Raw genomic sequence first — 21,726 nt, forward strand, 5'->3', positions numbered from 1 at the left:
TAGTAAAAACAGATTACCGGCTAAATCCAGAGAGCCCCCCTGTAGCACTGCGCATGCGCGGGCACAGTGAGGGAGTCGTCATGGCGGGCGCCGCATGGCGAGCGGGCCGGGGGGTGCGGGAGGTCCCGGAGCTGCGGGAACGGGAACGGGGCTGCGGCTGCGGCCGTGGAAGGGAACGCCGGGACATCCGTGGTTGCGGGAGGCGCCGGAGCCGCGACATCTCTCAGCTCTGAAGCGGGGGCCGCGCTGGGGAAGGCGCGGCCCGGCCCGCCATGCAGCGGCGGGGCGGCCGCGGGGGCGGGAGATGGTCCCGGGGGGGGGGTGGCGGGAGGCGGGAGAAGCGGCGTGGAGCCGGGGGGAGGCTGCCGCGGGGGCGGCATGGCGGACTGTGGTGGGCTGGTCGGCGGCGGGAGCGCGGCGTGCGGCCGCTGGGGGCTGGGGTGGCTGCCGGCCTGGCGGGCAGGGGCGGCAGGCACGGGAGGCTGGGCTGGAGCGGCGCCGGCACGGGAGGGGCTGCAGCCACCGGTGCGGACTTCGCGCCGCCGGCACGGCAGGGCTGGGCGGGCAGGGGCGCTCCCGTCTCAGCGCAAGCGGTGCCGTGCCGGGAGCGGGGCATTGCGCCGAAACGGCGGCGGGGACGGGTCAGCCGTGGGCGTCTGCCATGCCGCGGGGCCCGTGGGCAGCTCGGGGTGCGCTGCGGGCGCTTGAACGCCGGGGCCGGGGGACAGAATTCCCGCGGCAACGCGCACGGGGGGCGCTGGGGATGCAGCGCGGCAGCGCCGGGCGCGCTCGGCATCGCAGAGGCGGAGCCGCCTGGGACTGCAGAGACGCGGCAGCGACGGGACTTGGAGCACCACCGGCGCCGCTGTGTCGGCGCGGGGGGCGGGGAAAAAGCGGCGGGGAAAGGAGGGGCGGGGCCTCGGTGACGCTGCTGGGCGGGCTCGGAGCGGCGGGACTGGGGGGCGGGACAGCTGGGATGGCGAAACCGAGGGCGGGAACTGCGGCAGCCGGGACAGCGGGGATGGCGGCACTGGTGGGACGGGCCAGGAGCGGAACCGCGAGGGCGGGGGACGGGGCGGAGGGATGAGCAGCGCTGCGGGAACTGGAGCCGTACGGTCCCAACGGCAGCTGGGGGCGTGTCCCGTTGTGGACTCGCGGCGGCGAGGGGCGGAGCCGCAGCAGGGGCGGGGCAGCGGCTGCGGGCAGCCCCGTGCAGCAAACGGCTCCAGCAGCGCCCTGCAGGCTCGGAGCAGCTCCACTGCCGCCACGGCCCGGCGGGAGATACAATAAAGTGCTGCTCCCAGCAGTGCCCTAAAGTCTGGTATACATGGCTGAACGGTACAGCGTTTTACGGCAGTCGCGCTTTACTGCAGTTTTTACGACAGTCGCGCTTTACGGCTGTTTTACGACAGTCGCGCTTTACGGCCCCTTTTACGACAGTGTTGCTTTACGGCAGTTTTACGACAGTCGAGCTTTACGGCCGTTTTACGACAGTTGCGCTTTACAGCAGTTTTTACGACAGTTCTGCTTTACGGCAGTTGTACGACAGTCGCGCTTTACGGCCGTTTTTACGACAGTCGCGCTTTACGGCCCCTTTTACGACAGTCGCGCTTTACGGCCCCTTTTACGACAGTCGCGCTTTACGGCCGTTTTACGACAGTGCTGCTTTACGGCCCCTTTTACGACAGTCGCGCTTTACGGCAGTTTTTACGACAGTCGCGCTTTACGGCCGTTTTACGACAGTCGCGCTTTACGGCCCCTTTTACGACAGTGCTGCTTTACGGCCGTTTTACGACAGTCGCGCTTTACGGCCGTTTTACGACAGTCGCGCTTTACGGCAGTTTTACGACAGTCGCACTTTACGGCCCCTTTTACGACAGTCGCGCTTTACGGCCCCTTTTACGACAGTCGCGTTTTACGGCCCCTTTTACGACAGTCGCGTTTTACGGCAGTTTTACGACAGTCGCGCTTTACGGCCCCTTTTACGACAGTCGCGTTTTACGGCAGTTTTACGACAGTCGCGCTTTACGGCACCTTTTACGACAGTCGCGCTTTGCGGCCGTTTTTACGACAGTCGCGCTTTACGGCCCCTTTTACGACAGTCGCGCTTTACGGCCCCTTTTACGACAGTCGCGCTTTACGGCCGTTTTACGACAGTCGCGCTTTACGGCCCCTTTTACGACAGTCGCGCTTTACGGCAGTTTTTACGACAGTCGCGCTTTACGGCCGTTTTTACGACAGTCGCGCTTTACGGCCGTTTTACGACAGTGCAGCTTTACGGACCCTTTTACGACAGTCCCGCTTTACGGCACCTTTTACGACAGTGCTACTTTACTGCGCCTTTTACGACAGTCGCGCTTTACGGCCCCTTTTACGACAGTCGCGCTTTACGGCCCCTTTTACGACAGTCACGTTTTACGGCCCCTTTTACGACAGTCGCGCTTTACTGCCCCTTTTACGACAGTCGCGCTTTACGGCAGTTTTACGACAGTCGCGCTTTACGGCCCCTTTTACGACAGTCGCACTTTACGGCCGTTTTACGACAGTCGCGCTTTACTGCCCCTTTTACGACAGTCGCGCTTTACGGCAGTTTTACGACAGTCGCGCTTTACGGCAGTTTTACGTCAGTCGCACTTTACGGCCGTTTTACGACAGTCGCGCTTTACGGCCCCTTTTACGACAGTCGCACTTTACAGCAGTTTTTACGACAGTCGCACTTTACAGCAGTTTTTACGACAGTCGCGCTTTACTGCCCCTTTTACGACAGTCGCGCTTTACGGCACCTTTTACGACAGTGCTGCTTTACGGCAGTTTTTACGACAGTCGCGCTTCACGGCCCCTTTTACGACAGTCGCGCTTTACGGCAGTTTTTACGACAGTCGCGCTTTACGGCACCTTTTACAACAGTCGCGCTTTACGGCACCCCCTCCCATTTTACGACAGTTGCCCTTTAAGGGCCTTTCTTTTACAGAATTTTTTGGCTCTTTACGTCACTTTACCACTTTTATTTTGTTATTCATTTATTTTTAATTATTTTCCTTTTTTTAATTTATACTTTATTTTATTTTTATTTTTAATTGTTTTATTTTTAAAGTGTTATATTTTATTTTATTTGGTGCTGCCCAGAGCAGCTGCAGCTGGTGATTTTGGTGGTTTTTTGGGGGGTCCTGGGAGGGATTAGGGGTCCCAGGTGGTTTTAGGCATCTATAACTCTCTCCAGGGATCCCCAAAATCCCCTCCAAAAATCAGCTGGGATCCCCCAAAAATCCCCCCAGGATCCTGCAGAGCCCCAGCTCCTGTGCCAGCACTGGGGTACCGCGAAAAACCGCTCAGGGACCTTCCAAAAATCCCCCCCAAAAAAACTCCCCAGGGACCCTGCAAAAACACTACAAAAACCACCCAGTGATCCCCCCAAATTTCCCACCCAGGGACCCCCTAAACACCTCCCAGAGACTCCCCAGAAATCCCCCTAAAACCCCTCAGAAAAACCCCTAGGGAGCCCCCAAAAATCTCCTAAAATCCACCCCAGGACCCCCCCAAATCCCACAAAGACCCCTCTGAAACCCACCCAGGACCCCCCAATACCTCTTCAGGATTCCCCCCAAATTACCCCAAACCCCAAAAAATCCCCACAGAATCCCCCCCAACACCCCCTAAACCTCCCAAGGATCCCCCAAACCTGCCCAGGCCCCCCCCTAATTTCCCCAAATCCCTCCAAAACCCCCAGGACGCCCCAAAACCTCTCCAGGACTCCCTCAAACGTCCCCGTATTCTTTCAGGATTCCCAGATCCCCCCAGGGAATCCAGGTGGGTTCAGGGCGATCCTGAGGGAGTCCTGAGGGGAATTTCGGGGGGGATGCTGAGGGGTTTCAGGGAGATCCTGAGGGGGATCCTGAGTGGAATTCAAGGGAGTTCAGGGAGATCCTGAGGGGATTCTGAAGGGGATTTCGGGGACATCTCGAGGGGATCAAAGTTGGGGGGAGGGGGTCACTCACTGGCCTCTCCCGCCCCCTCCGCCATGATTGGGGGAGGGGCAGAGCGCTCCGTGAGGGGAGCGCCCCTCCCCCCAGCGAATCCCACCCTTCCCCCGCTCACAAACACCCCCCCGGCTCCCCAGAACCCCTCAAAACCTCACCAAAAACCCCAAAATCACCTCAAAATGCCCCAAAAGGCGGCCCAGGTGTCGCCTCCCCTCAAACCCCACCGCTGCCAACCCCAGCCTGTTTTAATTTTCCCTGGTACCATCCTTCCTCCCATCACTCCCAGCACAGATGATGAGGCTGCAGGGACAGGGCTGGGATTTCCAGTACCTGCTGCTTCTGTGAGGAACTAAAAATAAAAAAAAAAACATCTGCTAAAAATACTGAATGATCAGGGAAAAAAAATGTTAAACCCCAGAGATCTCCCTGGTCTGCAAGGATTAATTTTAATTTCCCCTTAATCCGGACACAAATCGTGACGTCGCCGCTCAGCGGTGCACGGCTCAGCTCCATGGACAGAGCTGCAGTTCTGCCTCCACGACTTTTGGGTGCATTCCAGAGGAAAATGGACACACGACAAGCAGGAGGCCACAGGGTTCAGCGCAGGCTGCCAGAAATGTGTCCCAAATCCCGTGGCTGCAGCTCCCAGTGTGCCCTTCCCCAGCTCCACATTTGGATCCAGGCTTTGTTCCTGCCTGCAGCCAATTTTGGGGTGCTCTGATCCTGTACCCCACTGTGGGAAAGAGCAGAAAAAGGGGCCAGAGGTCCCAGATTACAGCCTGGACTTTGAAGGGAAGGAAAACAGCGATTGGAGCAAATTAATTTGTGTTAATTTGTTCCCCTCTCCCACATCCCCACAGCAGGGGTGGGCTGAGCATCCTCAAACAGAAACTTTGCTCCCAGCTTCACCCCAAATCAGATAGATGCAAATTTATGTGTGGAAAAATTTACATACAGAGCTTGGTCCTGGGAGGAAAACTCCCTTAATTCCCAGGACAAGGCCAGGGTTTGGTGGTCCCCACATGCAGCAGCTAAATTTGGGGGAGAATTTGGGGATGGAAGGAAGCAGGAGGACATTTTGGGGTCCTTGGGCAGGAGAGGTTCAGCCTCAGGAATATTTTGAGCACTGAGGGCCTGCAAGCAGACAAGGGCTCATAGTTTGAGGTGTGATTTATGTGCAGCAGCACATAAACACCTGAAACGGGGTCTGTGAAAACACCTCAGCCTCCACCACAATGCTGCTGTTGTGGGGCTCCATGTGGAAAAAAAAATAAGGAAAATGAAATGTAAGCAATTCCTTAAAAGCTGCTGCAAATGTGCTTTCAGCCCAGGAGTGATCAGAGGGGCGAGTCAATGTTTTCCTGGAGAGGAAACGCTGCTGTGTTTACACCTGGTGCTGTTTGCTCTCAGTCCTGCTCAGTGTTTGCCCAGGGCAGGATGTGGGGAAGAATTCAGGGTTTGTGTGGAGGAAGCTCTGTGGTTGCAGGAGCTGCAAGGAATCTCTTCTCTGGGTTGTGTTCCTGTGAGCCTCAAACAAGGGGCTGCTGTTGGGCTGGGGCTGGGCAAGGTGGATAAACCCAAATATTTAATTCAGGAGGGCCCAACCTGCAGCTCTGGTCTGCAGGACCCTTCCCACGTGGAGGCTTTGCTCTGATTTTTGGGAAGATCCCCCATGGCTGCCTTTAAGATTTCCCCCTCCAAGTGCCTGAATGACCCAAAATTTGCTGTTTGTGCCACCCTCCTGTGGCACATGTGACATCCCCATGCCTGGCACAGGGGAACAGAGACACCCATGGGAATGGGAATGAGGCCTGCAGCACCTTCCCTTTGGGGAAAGCTGTGTCTGGGCAGGTTAGGGCTGTGCATCCTGGAGATCCCACCCAAATCCTGCACCCTTGGGTCCCTGGCACAGCCACTGCCCTCTCAGAGCATGGAGCAGAGCTCACCCAGCCCAGGGTGGCAATCTCCATCAGGAAAACTGACACCATCCTGAAAATGGTGGATAAAATCAAAATATTTCCCTGAGATATGAGAGGATGAAGGCACTGCCAGCTCCCTGGTGTGGGTGACACAGAGCTGAAGGTGCCCCCGTGATCCCTTTGCTCACCAGGCTGGAAAGGAGCACAGAGCTCTCCCCTTCCCAGCACCCAACAGCTGCCAAAGGTCAGGATTGAGCTCCACAGACCTTGGCAAGGGTTTGTGCGAAGAAATCCCCTCCAGCACCTCAGGAATGTCTGGGCTGAGCTTCACCTCCTCTCACTCCTTGGAGATTGGGGTGGTTTGGCCAGGCTGAGCTGGGAAGGGACGTGGCCAGGCTCCCTGTGCCACCAGGATCTGCTCCAAATCTCCCCCCACGAGCCCTTAATCAGCTTCCACCTGGGATTAGCTCAAACATTCCCAGCCTCTGGTTCAAAATAGCTTTTCTTGCTTGTGGGCAGCTAATCCAAAAGGAGCCCTGTCCCCGTTAGCCAGCAGCTCCACAAGGGTGGGGTTTCCTAAGGCTTGAGCCTTGCCTGGTTCCCAAACAATTTTGGGTTGGGACCCTCGGGCATGGAATGCTCCTGTTCAGAGCTGGGTTGTGATGGGGATTCACAGGAGCAGCTTCACTAAACCCAAGCAAAACCTGGCCTGGTTCAAGGCAGATACAAAGAGCACAAGAGCCCAGTTTGGGCTGAATCATTTGTGTTTTGGGGAAAATTCAGGTTTGGCACAAGGGATTTCACTCAGGAGCTCCCAGACCCTCTCCTGCTGACAGCAAACAGAGCCAAAAAAACAAAAAAACCAAAGCCCTGTGTATCTGAGGCCACCAGGACCTGGGGATGAACTGGGTAAAAAACAGCTTCTTCTGTAGGACGGATCCCAGAGCAAAGAACTGCTGAAAACCCAGAGAAAAAAATCCCTTCCCACAGCACCCAGAGGAGGAGGCAGGTTGGGAAGGGACGTGCCAGCAGCCACATCCCCAAGTGCAGCCGATGACGTGGCTGTGATTTAATAAAGGACATTATTAGTGCCCTGCTAATGGCTCCAGGCGCCGGCAGCAGAGCTGGACGGCTGCTGGCAGCTCCCAGCCCGGCAGAGCTCGTTCCCACCAGGCTGCTAAAGATTAAATTCACCTCCACAAGCCTGCAAAAGGATTGGCATCGACAGTCCCCCATCACAGCCTCCTCCTGCTGCCCCCATAGCCGGGCACACGGAGCCACAGCAGCTCAAATCCTGCAGTCAGACAGAAATCCCAGCTCAAATTAAAGATAACACAGCCCCAAGCCTTCAGCCACTTCATTTCCTCCCCATAAAACCTGCTCCCACCTGGCTTCTTCCCACTGAACTGAGCAGCAAAATCCAGTTGAGGTTCCAGCAGCAGCACCACTCCAAACAAAGCTTCCTCCCAGCAAAAATCTCTCCAGAAACCAGAAAATCTTTCCAGAAACCAGCAAAACCTGTGGGCTGGGGGAGGGCACTGGTGATGGGCACAGCTGGTGGCATCAGTGGCCTCTCAGCCGTCCCTCCTGGTGTTTGCCCACCCTTTGCCTCATCAGCAGTGATTGGGGTGTGGATGAGCTGCCCGGGGGGAGATAAGGGCCCCTTGTCTGTCAGAAATTGATACTGACTGCTCAATTGAGGTGTTCATTTTTGTGTCTCAGAACAGGAGTTCTGGCTGAGCCCCCGTTCTGTGCCACGAAGGCTCTGCTGCTTCCCCCTGGTCCAGGCAGCATCTGCACCACGGCTCATCTCCAGGCAGGAAACTCCAAAAAAGAAAAATCTCTGTGAGGCAGGGACGGAGCAAATCCCCCGTTTGCACAGGGTGAGACATCTGCCAGCAAAGGCAAACCTGCGTCAGAGGCTGAACCCTCCCGAGCTCCAGCTCCTCCAGCACCAGGGCTTGCCTGGGAGAGGCCCTCTGGTTCTGCCCGAAACCTCCATAAAAATAGCACAATTATGGGAAAATCCTGGTCCAAGTGGAAAAGAAAACACCAGCCTGGCTTTCACAGAGAAGCAGAGCTCTATAAAATCTCCTATAGCATTTGCTGTTTCTGTCAGGCATCCAAACCTTGCTCAGAGCCCTTCACCAGGGCACAGCTCCTCAGGGCGAGGCCGGGCCCTGGTAAAGGATTTTATGATTTTTTTCCCCTATTATTTCCCTTCACCTCATCAGAAGTTTCCATACATTGGGAACAAACGTCTGCAGGAGCTTTCCCTGTGGAGCAGCGCGGGGCAGCCCCCGCCGGGAGCAGCTGCTTGATCCCGAGCCATAAATAACAGGACAGCCTGGAACAGCTCCATGAGGGTTTTTTTGTTGTTTTTTTTTGTTTTTTTCCTCTCAAAGAAGTCGAGCTGGTGATGTCTGTCACCCCCTGTCCCTGCTGTCCTTCATTCTCCCCGAGGATCCCCTTTACAAGCTTGGGGTGCCCTGATGGATGGAGGGATTTAATCCTGGAGAGGTTTAATCAAAGGTGCCCATCCCTGGACAAAGTCTGTGCTCGCAGCACCCCCAATTCCCCAGAACAGAGCAGCACTTGGTGGTTTTTGGGGTCACATGGAGAGGGGTGGCAGCAGGGCTCTGTTATTTCCCCCAGGGGTGACAATGTTCGGGTGACATTTCCCTCGTGCCCGCCCCGCTTCTCTGGGACATTTCTCGGTCAGCAACAGAGAACGGCCTGGGCTCTATTTATACCCCAAGCCTGGAGCCGGGTAAAAATATCCCGGGCGTGTTTGGCAGCCTGAAGGCACTACTGTAAATCCTCCTCCTGTCAGCCAGAAACGCGCTCGGGGGGAGCCGGGTCCCGCTGGGAAAGGAGGTGCTGGGGAAGCCCAGGGGCACCGTGAGGCCGAACCCCGAGGGCAGGAGGAGCACAGGGATCGAGGGAAGCCATGGAGCAGCAGCTGGCAGCACCCCCGCGTCCCAAAAAGCCGCCTGGGAAGCAGAGCAGGAGTGTCAGATTGCTCTTGAGCCGGGATTAAAGGCCACGGGCGCTGCTGTATTTTTAGCTTCGTGATCATCCTTTGAAAAAAGAAATCTTTCATTGTGGTGGGATGGGAGAGGAGCCGGGAGCTGCCCCAGGCTCGGCCCCGCTGCTCTTTATAGCCCGTCCTGTGGCCACAGGGAAGGTCACGGTGAGCCAGCAGCGCTGTCACCTCACGGGGACCGGGGATCCATCCATCCATCCATCCATCATCCATCCATCCATCCATCCATCCATCCCTCCATCCATCCATCCATCCATCCATCCATCAATCATCCATCCATCCATCCATCCATCCATCCAGCCCCCATCCATCCATCCATCCATCCATCCATCCATCATCCATCCATCCATCATCCATCCATCCATCCATCCATCCATCCAGCCTCCATCCATCCATCCATCCATCCATCCATCCATCATCCATCCATCCATCCATCCATCCATCCATCCATCATCCATCCATCCATCCATCCAGCCCCCATCCATCCATCCATCCATCCATCCATCCATCCATCCATCATCCATCCATCATCCATCCATCCATCCATCCATCATCCATCCATCCATCCATCCATCATCCATCCATCCATCCATCCATCCATCCATCCATCCATCATCCATCCATCCATCATCCATCCATCCATCCATCCATCCATCCATCCATCGATCCATCCATCCATCCATCCATCATCCATCCATCCATCATCCATCCATCCATCATCCATCCATCCATCATCCATCATCCATCATCCATCCATCATCCATCCATCCATCCATCCATCCATCCCTCCCCAGCCCCGCTCCAATCAGTCCTGGTATTTTCCACCTCCATCCCACGGCCTGATGGGATCTGGCGGCTGCTCCCAAGGGCACAGCTCAGGGACAGCCCAGAGTTGTCCCCATTGCTGTCACTCGGGTGCTGGGTGGGAATTGCTGGGCAGGACGCTTTTTCCTGGCGGGATTTTCCCCTGCAGGGCTGGAGTGGGGAACAAGAAATGTCCCCACATCTGTGGGTCCCCTCCCCACTGCCCCAGGGATTCCCAGTGCGCCAGGGGATTCCACACAGGGTTAAAACCTTCGGGCTTTTCCAGTGGGGCTGTAGGAACAAGCCCAGCCCAGGAGCTGCCCCACACAGACCCTGCAGGGCATTTTTTGGGATGCCATTGTCCCCAAGGTGGGGGCAGTGTCCCTTAGGGACACAGCCAGAGTGTCCCAGGCTGGTGTGAGGGCAAAAGGAGCAAATCAAGGTTTTGGTGAAACCAAGAGCTCTGACCCCACTGCAGGGACTGTCCATGGGGTCGCTCCCATCCCATCCCATCCCATCCCATCCCATCCCATCCCATCCCATCCCATCCCATCCCATCCCATCCCATCCCATCCCATCCCATCCCATCCCATCCCATCTTCCTTGGCCTTTCCCAGCTCCCAGGAATCCCCAGCCCCGCTCAGGCGCAGCTCTGGGGCCGTGGCCGGAGCTCACTCCCAGCTCAGGGCTCTCAGTTCAGCCCCTGGGCTGTCCCCAAATGGGGTTAAGTGGCTTTTTTGGTCCCGTGGGGAATTAAGGGCACTCAGCAGCCCGGGAACAGAGGGCACAGAGGGCACGGGGACAGGGACAGGGCACGGGGACAGAGGGCACGGGGACAGGGCCCTGCCACCTCCAGCCGTGGACAAACAGGGATTGCACCCACCCATCCCAAAACCCCAAATACAGCACTGCCTTCCCCCTGGCTGTGGAGGTGTCTGATTTGGAGGGAGCTGCTGTTTCCCATTCCCTGATTGGGATGAAAATCCCCTTTGGGATGAAATCCTCTGGATTTCAGGGATTTGCACAGAACAAAGCAGAAACCTGGAGCAGCAGCTTTAGTACTTGAAAATTTTATTTTCTCAAATGAGCACCAACACATATTGTAAATATGACAAACAATACGCCTCCCTCTAATACTGAAGAACTATATACAATGTACAAATACATGAAAAGGTGAAAACCAATTATTTGAAAACAAACAATTGCATTTATGACTGAAGCAAATGACCTGAAAGAATATGCCAAAAAAAAAAATTAAAATAAGATCAAAGAAATAAAAATATACACAATTTGTAAACACAAGAGCATCCATAGACAGGCTGGTATTGGAAATATTGTCCTTAGTTTTGTCAGTGGGGAAAGCATTCCCATTTCCTCAGGAAAAACAAAACAAAGGATACACACAGTTGTAACGATGAGAACAGCTTATTGGTGGTTGTACCTTACACAACGCCATTCTGCTTGCATTTAAATATGTTGATTTTTGATTTTATATTTTTTTTTTTCTGAATTCAAGATGATTTCATTTCCCCTCTTCTGCTTGTTCTTTCTCACCAGGATTTCTGCAGAAAACCTCTGTCTAACCTGATTATTTCTGAGCACTGAGAGCTCCTTCCCACTGAGCTGAGCTTGGTGTTTGGTGTCCCCTCTTCCTCCCAAAACTGCTTCTCCTGGAAGCTCCTCCCAAAGCAGGGCAGTGCAGTGAAATGCATGATCCACACCCTCTCAGAGCAGCCAGAAAAACGCACACACAGAGAGAGAGAATTCTCACTTGATCATCACCAGAATAACGGGGTTGGTTTGGCAGGGTTGGTTTTGTTCCTGTGGGGTTTGAAGTTCTCCAAACCCAGAGAATTTTTAAAGAACCTGCAGCAGTTCTTGAACAGCTCCTTGCTCAACACAGTCCAGTGCTTTGTGCTGTTGGTCCACTTTGGATAAACAAGAGACCAAGTGAAATAAAAACAAAGGAGGGAGAGAAGGGGGGAGATTAAAGACAGAAAGGAGAACAAAATAAATGAATTTTACTGCCAAGAGAGGTAAACTTTTACTCTAATTTGTTATGTAGCAGCCTGGTTAAAAAAAAAAATTAAACAAAACAACAACAACAAAAATAAAATCTCCCCTCAAAAATAAAAGCAGGATCTAAAGATTTGTGGTTTAGGTTAAAATTGGGTTCAAAGCTCCATCGTCCATCCCTGCAAACCTGAGGCTGCAGCTCCTGCCCAGCCCCAGAGCTCCTCACTCCAGCCAGCACTGGTGCAAGGGAATCCCAGGCCTGCGTTCCACAAAGCAGGAAAAGTGGGAGCCCCAGGCAGAGGGGAATGGAGCCCTCCTGATGCCAGCCCACACATCCCAGCCCAGATCTGCCACATCCACAGCAAACACGGATCCACCTCAGAGGACAACGGAAATCAGGAGTTTTGTTTCCCTTTAAACATATTTTCCAACAAATACAGAAGGAAACAGGATCATCATCAACAACAACAACAAAAAACAAAAGTGCTCTCAGGGAGGGGCTCTGAGAAAACAGCACCAAATATATTATTTCTTTAAAAAAAAAAAAAAATTAAATATTATTTACAAAAGTATATTTCACAAGGTAACGTCTTGGGGGTTGTTTTTTTCTGCTTTGTATATATTATCATCTGAATATTTCTTACAGGGGTCAGGATTTCACACCAGAGCAAAAACAATTTCAAACTCGCTCGGGTCTGAGCTTTGGGGTACGGGGGGGGATGTAAACTCGAGGGTGCTCACGGCTGGACACCAAACTCAGGAGGAGAGCCCAGCGCTGCCCAGGGACAGCAGCAGCTCCCCAGGGCCACATCTCCCTCCCTGGGCACACACAGGCCCCGCCTGGCTCAGCTCAGCTCAGCTCAGCAGGGAATTCTTTGGTTATCTCTGAGGGTGTCACTCCCCAGCGCTGCTCCCAAGCTGCTCCTGCTCCCTGGGCACGCTCAGGGGCTGCCCCAGCCCCAGCTCTCCCCTCAGCCACCAAAGGCACTGCCCAGGCGGGTGCTGGGGACAGGCACAGCCTGGCTGGGCTGCACCAGGCTCAGGGCAGGCTCCCAGCACGGACTGAACAGCACAAAACCACCCAAAAGCAGATTAACACCTCGCCCCATTCCAGCCTGGACTGGTTGCCATTAAAAGCCAACACCTGTGACCATAAAAACCAGCCAGGTCTGATGGGGCATTGTCCTTTTCTGTCCCAAATGAATGGATAAAACCATTTCCACCTGGCTGGCATTTCTCTGCACAGCCCTGCCTTTTATTTTGCTTTTTGACCAGCACTCACCCCAAATACCAACATCAAACCACGAGCCCTGTGTGCTCCTCTCAGCCTCACAGGATTTGGGATGATCCCTCACCTCTCCCAGCTCCTTTAAACGCTCTGTGCAGAATAAAGAGCTCTCTGAAGAACAGGAATTGCTTCCCACTACTCAAACCCAGTAAATTGCCATGGATCCTCAATGAAGGGACGGGGAAATGGCAGCAGGTCGGTGCCAGCAGGTGCTGTGGGAGTTGTGATTTTTCCTGGCTCTGTCACTGAGGGGACGTGGCAGAAGCAGAGACAATCCAAACCAGAAGCTGAAGCAATTGCACAGCCAGAGCAGGAGGGTGAGGGCAGAAGCCGCCTCTGGACAGGCTGGGCACCAACTCCATCCCCTGCAGGGGCCCGGCCAGCTCCCCCTCAGCTCTCCAGGGCTGTCAGGAACAGCTTGAGAGAAAATTAACAACCTTTGCTCAGCAGGTCTGGCTTTCAGCACAAGGATCCAGCCCTGAACTCCACCCTGGATCCTTCAGGAAGTCTCTGCTCCCATTCCCTGCCAAATATCACCAAATAATATCACCAAATGAGTCCTGGCAGCCCCTGGCATCTCAGGGCTGGGGCAGTGATTACAGATCCAGCTCCAGCTGGAGCTTCTGTCCCATGAGGAGCCACCACCCCTGCACAGCACTCACTCACTCCTTCCTTCTGCATTAAGGAAGATTTCCCCCCATGGATTAACCTACTTGAGAGAATTCTGCCAACAAAAAATAAAAATTCACTGGGGGAGAGACAGAACGAGCTCAGCTCAATAGTCCTGGGTGATGCACCAGATACTGGCTGGATGCTGCAGAGCAAATTTCTCATTTTCCTTTTACTTTACCCAGCTCCCCTGGCACACAGGACACCCCTCCCCACCTTGGGAAGGTGCTCAGGAATCACCAGGGACAAACAAAAACGGGGAGGACTCGTTGTCCCTGCAGTTCTGACACCCAATCCACCCCTCAAGGCAGGGATCATTCCAGGGCTGCTGGAAGATGTCCCATTTCTTTTTTTCCTTTTTTCCTTTCCCACTCTCCCCGTGCCTGCACTGGGCTGCTGGGAGTGGGGAAAGGGGGGAGGATACCTCAGGGATGAAATACCCACCTGTGCCCCACAACTGCCCCCACTCAGCTCCCTCCTCGCCCCACTCCTGTGCATTTTCTGAGCCTGGCATCCAAGGAAAAGGTTCTGTAACAGCATTTTCCTCCTTGCACTTGTCAAAGATTGGTGAAACACCACCAAGGGTGCTCAGGGGAGGCCAGGAAATCCAGGGGTACCCTCTGCCACTGTTTGTCCCCATCCTCCTCTATGGAATTTCCCCCTCCTTGCCTCACACGTGCCTTTTTTCACCCCTCCACGTTCTCTAGGCTGCAGCTCCGGCCTCCTTGTGCCTGGAGTGGCTTTCTCCTCCTCTCTGAAGGGCTCACAGCTCAGGGTTTGGTTTCTCCAGCCTTGGGGATGCTCCCTATGGCCGTGCTCAGCTGGGACCTTCAGCCTCCCCACCCAGAACCAGCGAGGAGAAGGAGAGGCAGGAACCTCCCCTGCAGCAAGGAGTTCATACACACCAAACAAAACACAGATTGTGGGGGGAACTGGCTCTGCCTCGGGCTCAGCCAGAGCCTCCACTGATGGATTCAGAGAGAAAACACAGCCATGAGGTAATTCTGTCCTTTCACACAAGGAGATATTCCTGTGTCCTTCTCAGACAAGTGGATATTTCTCTATCCATTCGGACAAGTGGATATTTCTCTATCCATTCAGACAAGTGGATATTTCTCTATCCATTCAGACAAGTGGATATTTCTGTATCCATTCAGACAAGTGGATATTTCTCTACCCATTTACACAAGCAGGTATTTCTCTGTCCGTTTACACAAGGAGATGGTTTCAAGCCTCGCTTACCCAGGACTGAAAGGAGCAGCACAGCATCACCCTCTGATGGTTCCCCACCCCTGTCCCACCTTCTCCTGCCCAACCTCGGGGCTGGCACCAGCTGGGAGGTGCCAGGAGAGCCCAGGCCAGGCTGGGTGGAGCTCTGGGCACGTGGAATGGCTGTCGGGCATTCGGTGCATTCTCTGAGCCAACAGAACAGAGAGAGAAGCAGCCAGGGTCAACTCACAAACAGAGACAAAGCAAAGAGACAGAGAGACAGAAATTTAGAGGCCAGTCACCAATAAAGATGGAGAAGGGTGTGAAGATGCTCCCGGGTTGCAGAGCCTCTAAATGCATGGAACCAAGCGTTCAGTCACTCTCTCACTCTTGGGTACAATGTTGGGCTGGATGGCATCTCTGGCACTGCAGGGCTGGCTCTGCTCAGTCCCAGCCGTTGTCCTTGATCATGTGAGCTAGTTCAATGATGTATTTGCCTTCTTTATACTTCTGGCTGCTTTCAAAAGCGTGTTCCTGCAATGGAGGCAGGAGCAGAGGGAGATTGAGGTGGTGCTTGCTGGGAATCCGGTCATGGATCAGATTTGGGAATGCTGGTGCAAGTCTGAGCCCACAAAGGCAACTGCAGCTCTTCCTGTGGGCTCTCGGGAATTGTGAGGGGAAAAATCTTAAACCCTGCTTCTGGAATGCCAAATCCTGCTTCTGGAATATTAAATCTTGCTTCCAGAATCTGAAATCCTGGAATATTAAACTGAAATCCTGGAATATTAAACCTTGCTTCTGGAATGCCAAATCCTGCTTCTGGAATATTAAATCTTGCTTCTAGAATCTGAAATCCTGGAATATTAAACCCTGCTTCTGGAATACCAAAACCTCCTTCTGGAATATTAAATTCTGCTTCTGGAATCATAAATCTTGCTTCTAGAATCTGAAATCCTGGAATATTAAACTGAAATCCTGGAATATTAAACCCTGCTTCTGGAATCCCAAATCCTGCTTCTGGAATAACAAATCTTGCTTCTAGAATCTGAAATCCTGGAATATTAAACCCTGCTTCTGGAATGCCAAATCCTGCTTCTGGAATATTAAATCTTGCTTCTTCAATCTGAAATCCTGGAATATTAAACTGAAATCTTGGAATATTAAACCCTGCTTCTGGAATCCCAAATCCTGCTTCTGGAATCATAAATCTTGCTTCTAGAATACTAAACCCTGCTTCTGGAATCCCAAATCCTGCTAATGGAATCCTAAATCCTGCTTTCTAGAATCCTAAACAGTGAATCTAGAATACTTCATCCTGCTTCTGGAATATTAAATCTTGCTTCTAGAATCTGAAATCCTGGAATATTAAACCCTGCTTCTGGAATAACAAATCTTGCTTCTGGAATATTACATCTTGCTTCCAGAATCTGAAATCCTGGAATATTAAACTGAAATCCTGGAATATTAAACCCTGCTTCTGGAATCCCAAATTCTGCTTCTGGAATATTAAATCTTGCTTCCAGAATCTGAAATCCTGGAATATTAAACCCTGCTTCTGGAATGCCAAATCCTGCTTCTGAAATATTAAATCTTGCTTCTTCAATCTGAAATCCCGGAATCCCAAATCCTGCTTCTGGAGTATTAAATCTTGCTTCTAGAATCTGAAATCCTGGAATATTAAACTGAAATCCTGGAATATTAAACCCTGCTTCTGGAATGCCAAATCCTGCTTCTGGAATCATAAATCTTGCTTCTAGAATCTGAAATCCTGGAATATTAAACTGAAATCCTGGAATATTAAACCCTGCTTCTGGAATACCAAACCCTCCTTCTGGAATATTAAATTCTGCTTCTGGAATCATAAATCTTGCTTCTAGAATCCTAAATCTTGAGTCTAGAATACTAAATCCTGCTTCTGGAATCCCAAATCCTGCTAATGGAATCCTAAATCCTGCTTTCTAGAATCCTAAACAGTGAATCTAGAATACTTCATCCTGCTTCTGGAATATTAAATCTTGCTTCCAGAATCCTACATCCTGCTTCTGGAATCCCAAATCTCGCTTCTGGAACATTAAATTCTTGCTTCTGGAATATTAACTCTTACTTCTAGAATCCTAAATCCTGCATCTGGAATATTAAATCCTGTTTCTGGAATCCCAAATTCTCCTTCTGGAATATTAAATCCTGCTTCTGGAACCCCAAATCCTGTTTCTAGAACCCTAAATCAGGAGTCTAGAGTACTAAATCCTGCCTATGGAATCTTAAATCCTGTTTATAGAACCTTAAATCCCACTTATGGAATCCCAAAGCCTGCTTCTAGAATCCTAAATCATGTTTCTAGAACCCAAAATCCCACTTCTAGAATCCTAAACCCTGTTTCTAGAATCTTAAACCCTGCACCAGCTCAAGCACTGGTGAAAAACATTTGGACAAAATGATGTGGGCCTCCAGAAGCAGAAATTAGGATGTAGCATTGGATTTTATTGGAAGGTAATTGAATTTTGGAAGAGCAAACAGATAAACTCGTGTTCAACAGCATTTCCAGTGGGGAGGACACAGGATTAATGGAGCATTCTGTTATTCTGATAACATCTACCAGAATAATAGAAAAAAGACAGTGCGAACCACAGGGCTGAAATGATCCTCATTTATGTTAAATGTCACTGAGGGGCACCAGGTGTAGATAAAATAAAATTAGTGAAAACAGAACTATTAAAGCTGATTCTCTAAATGCAACCCACACAGAGGCAGGAGGAATGCAGCTGGCTACAGATGCAAACCTGCATTTTGGGCTCCCAAAATGACCTTCCCACCCCCTCAGCTGCAGCAAAGGGGCACAGGCAGGGACACAAATACTCACATATTTCCAGCCCAGCGTGGTTTTGCAGTTTTCACAGTAAATATCTGCCACGGCGTGCAGGCCTGTTAGCAACACCCGCTCCTCTGCAGGGCCACAGCCCACGTTCACTCTGGGACAAAGCACAGATGCTCCATTAGTGCCCCTCACATCAAAATACTCCAATAAAATCCACAAAGATTTCACTGCAGTGTTTGAAAACATGAGCAGGAGGTTCTGAGTTCCCCAGCTGTGCCCAGACAAAGCTCTCTGGCAGTTCCAGAGCAGAATGAAAAGGTAAAATGGGATTTTTATTCAGCTAAAAAACTCAATGAAAGCTTTGAGCAGGAGATTAATAACACTCTAGTCACTTTGCTAATTAGGCATTTGAGAAAGGTTTTCATTCTCAAATTGATAAAATGGTACTTCTACTTTCCCAAATGGAAAATTGAAGAATGTGAGTGTAATCAGCAGCTCTGCTGAAACCAGACCAGCAGTGACCTCCCCAAAACTATTTCCAGTCACTGGGAAAACGACACTCAGTTTTTATGAAGTGCATATTTAGATATCCTCTATCTCCACATTTACAAACTCTGGTTGTGGTCCCACTCCATCCTGGGAGAGGAGATGACTCAGCCATCAGCTCTGATTTCTCAACCCAATGACGAAAAAATTCACCTTTTCCTTGCTGCTTATCTGAAACCCCTGCACCACTCACATATGAATCAGGGGCTATTTCTGCCTCTTTCTCCAGCCATGTGCAGGAAGCTCCCCACTCCCAGGCAGAGGTTTTCTGAAGGAAATTGGGGTTTTTTCCCTTTTTCAGGAGGGTTTTGTTGGGTACTCACACGGAGTTGAAGAGGTAAGCTCGTCCTTGGCTGCCCTGGAAGGACTGCAAGGCAAGAAAACAAAGCTCAGTTGGCTGCTTGAGAGCAAAGGGGCAAATTTCTCCATCTCCAACAGCTGCCCTTCTCACAGCACACACCTGGGACTCCCACTCATTTCATTCCCTGCTCAGGAAGGAGGGGCCGAGCAGGGGGCACTGCCTGTCCCTGCTGAGGGCTGGGATAACTGGGGAGGGCTCAGGGATGAAGCACAAAATCCCACAGCAACCAGGGCAAAATGCAGGCAGATGAAGCTTTCTCAGCATCCAGTCCTTGCCTGTAAATACTTCTCCAAAAACACCAAAAAGTGACTGAGTTTGCCAATAACAGCAACTGTGGGAGCAGAGTTTTTACTGGTACAGAAATAGGATTTTCTCTTCCTGCTGTACAAAGGTCTGTCTTTAATCAACAACAAACCCAGCTCCATCATTGCAGCATTGCCTGCCCTTCCTCCCAGCCCAAACCAGTCCTTGAGGGTATCTAAGGGTGGTCACTGGAAAAAAAAAATTCACATTATTTACCCCCTGCCCAAGCAGAGTTTTGAACAAACCACTGCTCAGCTTTCAGTGCTGTCTCAATAATCACCCTCCAGCCAGCACAGCATTTGGCAAAACACATAAAAAGAAGGGAGAGAAGTCTGGTAACCACAAGTTCCCCAGTGCATTTGTCCCCTGCAGGACTGAGCTGGCTGTGCCTTTATAAAGATGGCACAGGCAGCTTTTATCTGGCTGCTGTAACCTGAGCATCTCCTGGAGATCTTCCTGCTCCTTGGCACACCAGAAAAACTGGCACATGCTGTAATGAGAACTACAAAATCAGAAAAAAAAACCACCCCAGGTATATTTATACACAAGCAGATGCTCTTGTATTTGTTTTTGCTGCTTTGTTTGTTTTTATAAGAGCCACAGAAAGATTTCCACAACACCCTTGATGTGCACTGAGGTGACAGCCAGCAGCCAGACCTACTTTCTGTGCTCTGCATTTTCCCTGTGCGCATTCAGAGGTGCAGCTCAACCCCCTCCCACTGAAATCCAGACTCTGAAACAGCTCCTGGCATCCCTTTGAGCTGAGAGAGATGGAAAGGATTCTCTGTGGATGTTTCCCACTGGAAGCTCCACAGATTTTTCCCTGCTGGGAACACATCTGGATGTGGCAGCAACACAACCCAAGCTCCCCATCCTGCCTGAGCCTTCTGAAAAACCCCTGAGCTGCTGGGATTGGAGATGCACAACAGCTCAAAACACCTCAAACCAGCTCAATCCTCCTGAGTCAGGAACCCTCTGCACCCCTGGGTGCATCCCAAAGCTGCAGGGCCCAGGGATGCTGCCTGCAGTGCCCAGGGGGGAAACAGAGCCTGGAGTCAGCAGTTTGGGGCAGTTTGGGGCAGTTTGGAGCAGTTTGGGGCAGTTTGGGGCAGATCCCCTCTCCTCTCACAGCACAAGCTCCATGCTGAGATGCTCTGGCAGCTGCTCTGGTTTAAGGAGCTCCTGTCACCCAATTTGCAGCCACCTTGCAGCCCCTCAGCTGTGCTGGTCCCAAATTACAGCAGTGAAATCTTTTAAAAACCAGACGTTTTTTGAGGGAAATGGCTTTTCCCTCCTTGCCCTGTCAGCCAGTGGCAGGACATTCCCAGGGGGTGCCTGTGGGGCAGCCACAGCCCTGGGGAACAGGGAATTCTCCAAATGTGCTGGCAGAGCACAGAAGTGCAGCTCTGCTGGGACACTCAGCCTGCACAGGGGCTCCTGGGCTTTCAGTGATGCTGCAGGACCCTGGATCTGCTCTGCTCAGCAGCCAGGACCTTGGGGGCTGTTGGGATAAATCCATTTGTTATCTCTGCTCTCAGCCCCAGAGCTGAACCCACAGCTCTGAGCACACCAGAAAAACTGGCACATGCTGTAATGAGAACTACAAAATCAGAAAAAAACCCCAGGTATATTTATACACAAGCAGATGCTCTTGTGTTTGTTTTTGTTGTTTTGTTTGTTTGTTTAAAAGACACACAAAGATTTCCAGAGAGCGGAGCCATGCAGGGCAGGGCTGTGCCTCTCCACCAGCCCTGCCCTTTGCTGTGGCTCATTCCCCTCTCTGCTGGTGCTGCAGAGCCAGGAGGGAGCTCTGACATCCCACCAGTGATGCCAGGGAAAGGCACAAACCCTGGGAAAGGCACAAACCCAGGGAAAGGCACAAACCCAGAGAAAGGCACAAACCCTGGGAAAGGCACAAACCCAGGGAAAGGCACAAACCCAGGGAAAGGCACAAACCCTGGGAAAGGCACAAACCCCGGGAGCTCCTGCAGCTCCTCACTCCCAGCACAGCCCACTCAGCAGCTCCACTCCCTCAACAGTGACAGAATCAACACCCCAAGCCTTTGTGGGGCTGTCTGACAATGGGCTGAACATGAAAAGAGCTGCTGGAATCATCTGGAAAAAGAGGAAGCAGCTGAAAGGCTGCAGGGTGATGGCTGTTCCCTGCAGATGCAGCAGAGAAACCCTGCTCACCTGAACCCAGCTGTGAACAAACCCTGCTCACCTGTACCCAGCTGTGAACAAACCCTGCTCACCTGTGTGCAGCTGTGAACAGACCCTGCTCACCTGTACCCAGCTGGGAACAGATCCTGCTCACCTGTACCCAGCTGTGAACAAACCCTGCTCACCTGTACCCAGCTGTGAACAAACCCTGCTCACCTGTGTGCAGCTCTGAACAAACCCTGCTCACCTGTACCCAGCTGTGAACAGAAACTGCTCACCTGAACCCAGCTCTGAACAAACCCTGCTCACCTGAACCCAGCTGTGAACAAACCCTGCTCACCTGTGCCCAGCTGTGAACAAACCCTGCTCACCTGTGTGCAGCTGTGAACAAACCCTGCTCACCTGTACCCAGCTTTGAACAGATCCTGCTCGCCTGTACCCAGCTGTGAACAGATCCTGCTCACCTGTACCCAGCTGTGAACAGACCCTGCTCACCTGTGTGCAGCTGTGAACAGATCCTGCTCACCTGTGTGCAGCTGTGAACAGACCCTGCTCACCTGTGTGCAGCTGTGAACAGACCCTGCTCACCTGAACCCAGCTGGGAACA

At 52.2% G+C, this 21,726-nt stretch overlaps 2 protein-coding genes across 3 annotated transcripts in view; both read right to left on the bottom strand.

Annotated features, from left to right (window-relative positions):
- Nucleotides 1-289, bottom strand: part of DHX40 (DEAH-box helicase 40) — a 33,208-nt gene extending 32,919 nt beyond the window's left edge. For both annotated transcript variants that reach the window (XM_074557052.1, XM_074557050.1), the window contains exon 1: nucleotides 18-289. The gene's annotated coding sequence lies outside the window, so the exon portion shown is untranslated. The remainder of the gene's footprint in view (nucleotides 1-17) is intronic.
- Nucleotides 290-12,302: 12,013 nt separating this feature from the next.
- The window catches only part of YPEL2 (yippee like 2), a 36,530-nt gene continuing 27,106 nt past the window's right edge, over nucleotides 12,303-21,726 (bottom strand). Inside the window, exons 3-5 of the mRNA XM_074557053.1 lie at nucleotides 18,616-18,659; nucleotides 17,792-17,900; nucleotides 12,303-15,465 (exon numbers count right to left, since the gene is read on the bottom strand). Coding sequence (XP_074413154.1) covers nucleotides 15,376-15,465; nucleotides 17,792-17,900; nucleotides 18,616-18,659 — 243 coding nt within the window. The 3' untranslated portion in view covers nucleotides 12,303-15,375. The remainder of the gene's footprint in view (nucleotides 15,466-17,791; nucleotides 17,901-18,615; nucleotides 18,660-21,726) is intronic.

Source organism: Zonotrichia albicollis, chromosome 22 (assembly GCF_047830755.1).
Source record: "Zonotrichia albicollis isolate bZonAlb1 chromosome 22, bZonAlb1.hap1, whole genome shotgun sequence".
In the NCBI taxonomy this organism is placed as follows: Eukaryota; Metazoa; Chordata; class Aves; order Passeriformes; family Passerellidae; genus Zonotrichia; species Zonotrichia albicollis.